This window comes from Eimeria maxima, genomic scaffold (genome assembly GCF_000499605.1).
Source record: "Eimeria maxima Weybridge genomic scaffold, Emw_scaff3008, whole genome shotgun sequence".
Classification (NCBI taxonomy): Eukaryota; Apicomplexa; class Conoidasida; order Eucoccidiorida; family Eimeriidae; genus Eimeria; species Eimeria maxima.
The window spans coordinates 367-2,026 of record NW_013565856.1 but is presented as its reverse complement, the minus strand read 5'-3'; the positions used below and the strand labels follow the sequence as shown (position 1 = coordinate 2,026).

At 51.0% G+C, this 1,660-nt stretch overlaps 1 protein-coding gene across 1 annotated transcript; it reads right to left on the bottom strand.

Moving 5' to 3' along the window:
• Positions 1-210: 210 nt before the first annotated feature.
• On the bottom strand, positions 211-876 carry EMWEY_00059850 (hypothetical protein; the record flags this gene model as incomplete). The annotated part of the gene is made up of 1 exon (XM_013481265.1): positions 211-876. A coding segment is annotated over one exon (666 nt), but the record flags the coding sequence as incomplete, so codon positions are not given.
• Between the last annotated feature and the right edge of the window lie 784 nt (positions 877-1,660).

Sequence of the window (1,660 nt, the reverse complement as noted above, 5' to 3'; positions counted from 1 at the left end):
ATTGCACGGGTCTTTGGACGAATAGAATGCCTTTCTGGGGGCAGGAAGCTGCGGATTCGCTGAGACCAAGCTGACAACACCTGAAGCCTCTCCACGTTGTGGCACGCTAACTATGCCAAATGACAACGCACCTCCTCTTGTCTCACTATGCTCATATTGATTGTCTGTCTTCTCTTCTATCCACTCGTCGGGCTTCAGTTCGGAACTCACGCCAGAAGCATAGCCTTCAAGGGGTTCAAGGTCCTGTTTCGCACCTCCAGATCCCTCACCGCTTCGGCATCCTCTTGAAAGTATGCCGGCGCCTATGCTGGCCTGTGCAGAATCGGGGACCTCGTTAAAGGTTGCATCTTCAACCGGCGCTTGTTGTACACCTTGTTTCAATTCATACTCAGCAGCAGCACCGGACAATAGAGACACGAGCTCCGCGATACGTCTTGACCGGTCACCGTCAGAAGGGGAGGCAGCTTGTGGGCGGATAATCCCCAGATCTGCTTCCAATGCCAAGCACTCCTCCAATACAGACTGTTCTTCGTCATCCATACCCAGATCACGGTCGGACAGCCGGCGTTGGGCGGCCGTAGCAGGCTGTTCTTTGAAACGAGCTGCTGCGCATACAGACCAAATGAGTAAGATTCCGAGAAGTGGAATTGCGGCAGGCAGTGGAGGAAAAAGAGACCGCTTTCCAGACCGTGCCTTGAAATTGGTGCGGGCGGTTGCAAGGATCGCCGGGGTGAAATGAGCCCGAGCAGGGGTGGATGAATGAGACAGATTTGGAAATGTATCAGCAGCTTCAATCCCAAATGATGTGTTGAATGATTCGAGTGCTTCGCCTTCATGCGAGCTTCTCCGTTGTTCGATGACACCAGCAGGCTTCATTTTAATCCAATGCTTGGGCGGACACAAATGTAAGTCACGAACAAGTTCGATGGGTTGAGTACCCCCACCACTCAACAAAAACTGCAGAATTAAACGAAGCTGCTACATTCTTAACGAAACTTAACAGCTGGTTGTTAATTGGTGTTTCTGCTGCAGTGCCTCGCCGCACGCCCTTGCACGGTGGGTGTAAACGTCCCCTACAGTCTCCCCGCCGGTATTATTGCTTCCCTTATTACTTATTTCTGAACACATCTACGATGAAGAATTTGTAATTGTGGTGGACAAGGGAGCCTGTGGAGGACAGCCACGAAAACCCCACATGGTTTCCTGACTGCAGGCTGACTGGCTGACGTGCTGCAGCATCCGGACATCCGACTGGCCATTCTGCGGCTCTAAAATCTATCAACTTTGCTTTAAACCAGTTAGAAGAGCTGAAATGCGTGCTATTGAAGCTACAAAGGTGCTGGGCAGTCGGTCTAATTGCTCGTGGCACCACTGTCCCATTGGTGTAGACCACTAGGCCTTCCGCCGGCTTACGGAAACACGGAAACACCAGGTGTGAATAACCCATAAAACTGATAGTTCCTCTTTCGCATAGCTGTAGTGGGTGTGTACGCACCTCCTCCAACTTTAGCAGCACCCTAGTGAATTCTCCTCGGCTCCAGGGGAATCGCCAGCAGGCGCTTTTAAGTAGCGTGTCTGACATGAAAACGGCCCTCTCTCCATCCTAACTATAATACATCCCTGTATGTTTGTATTTTAGTTGGCGGAAATAAGCCTATTC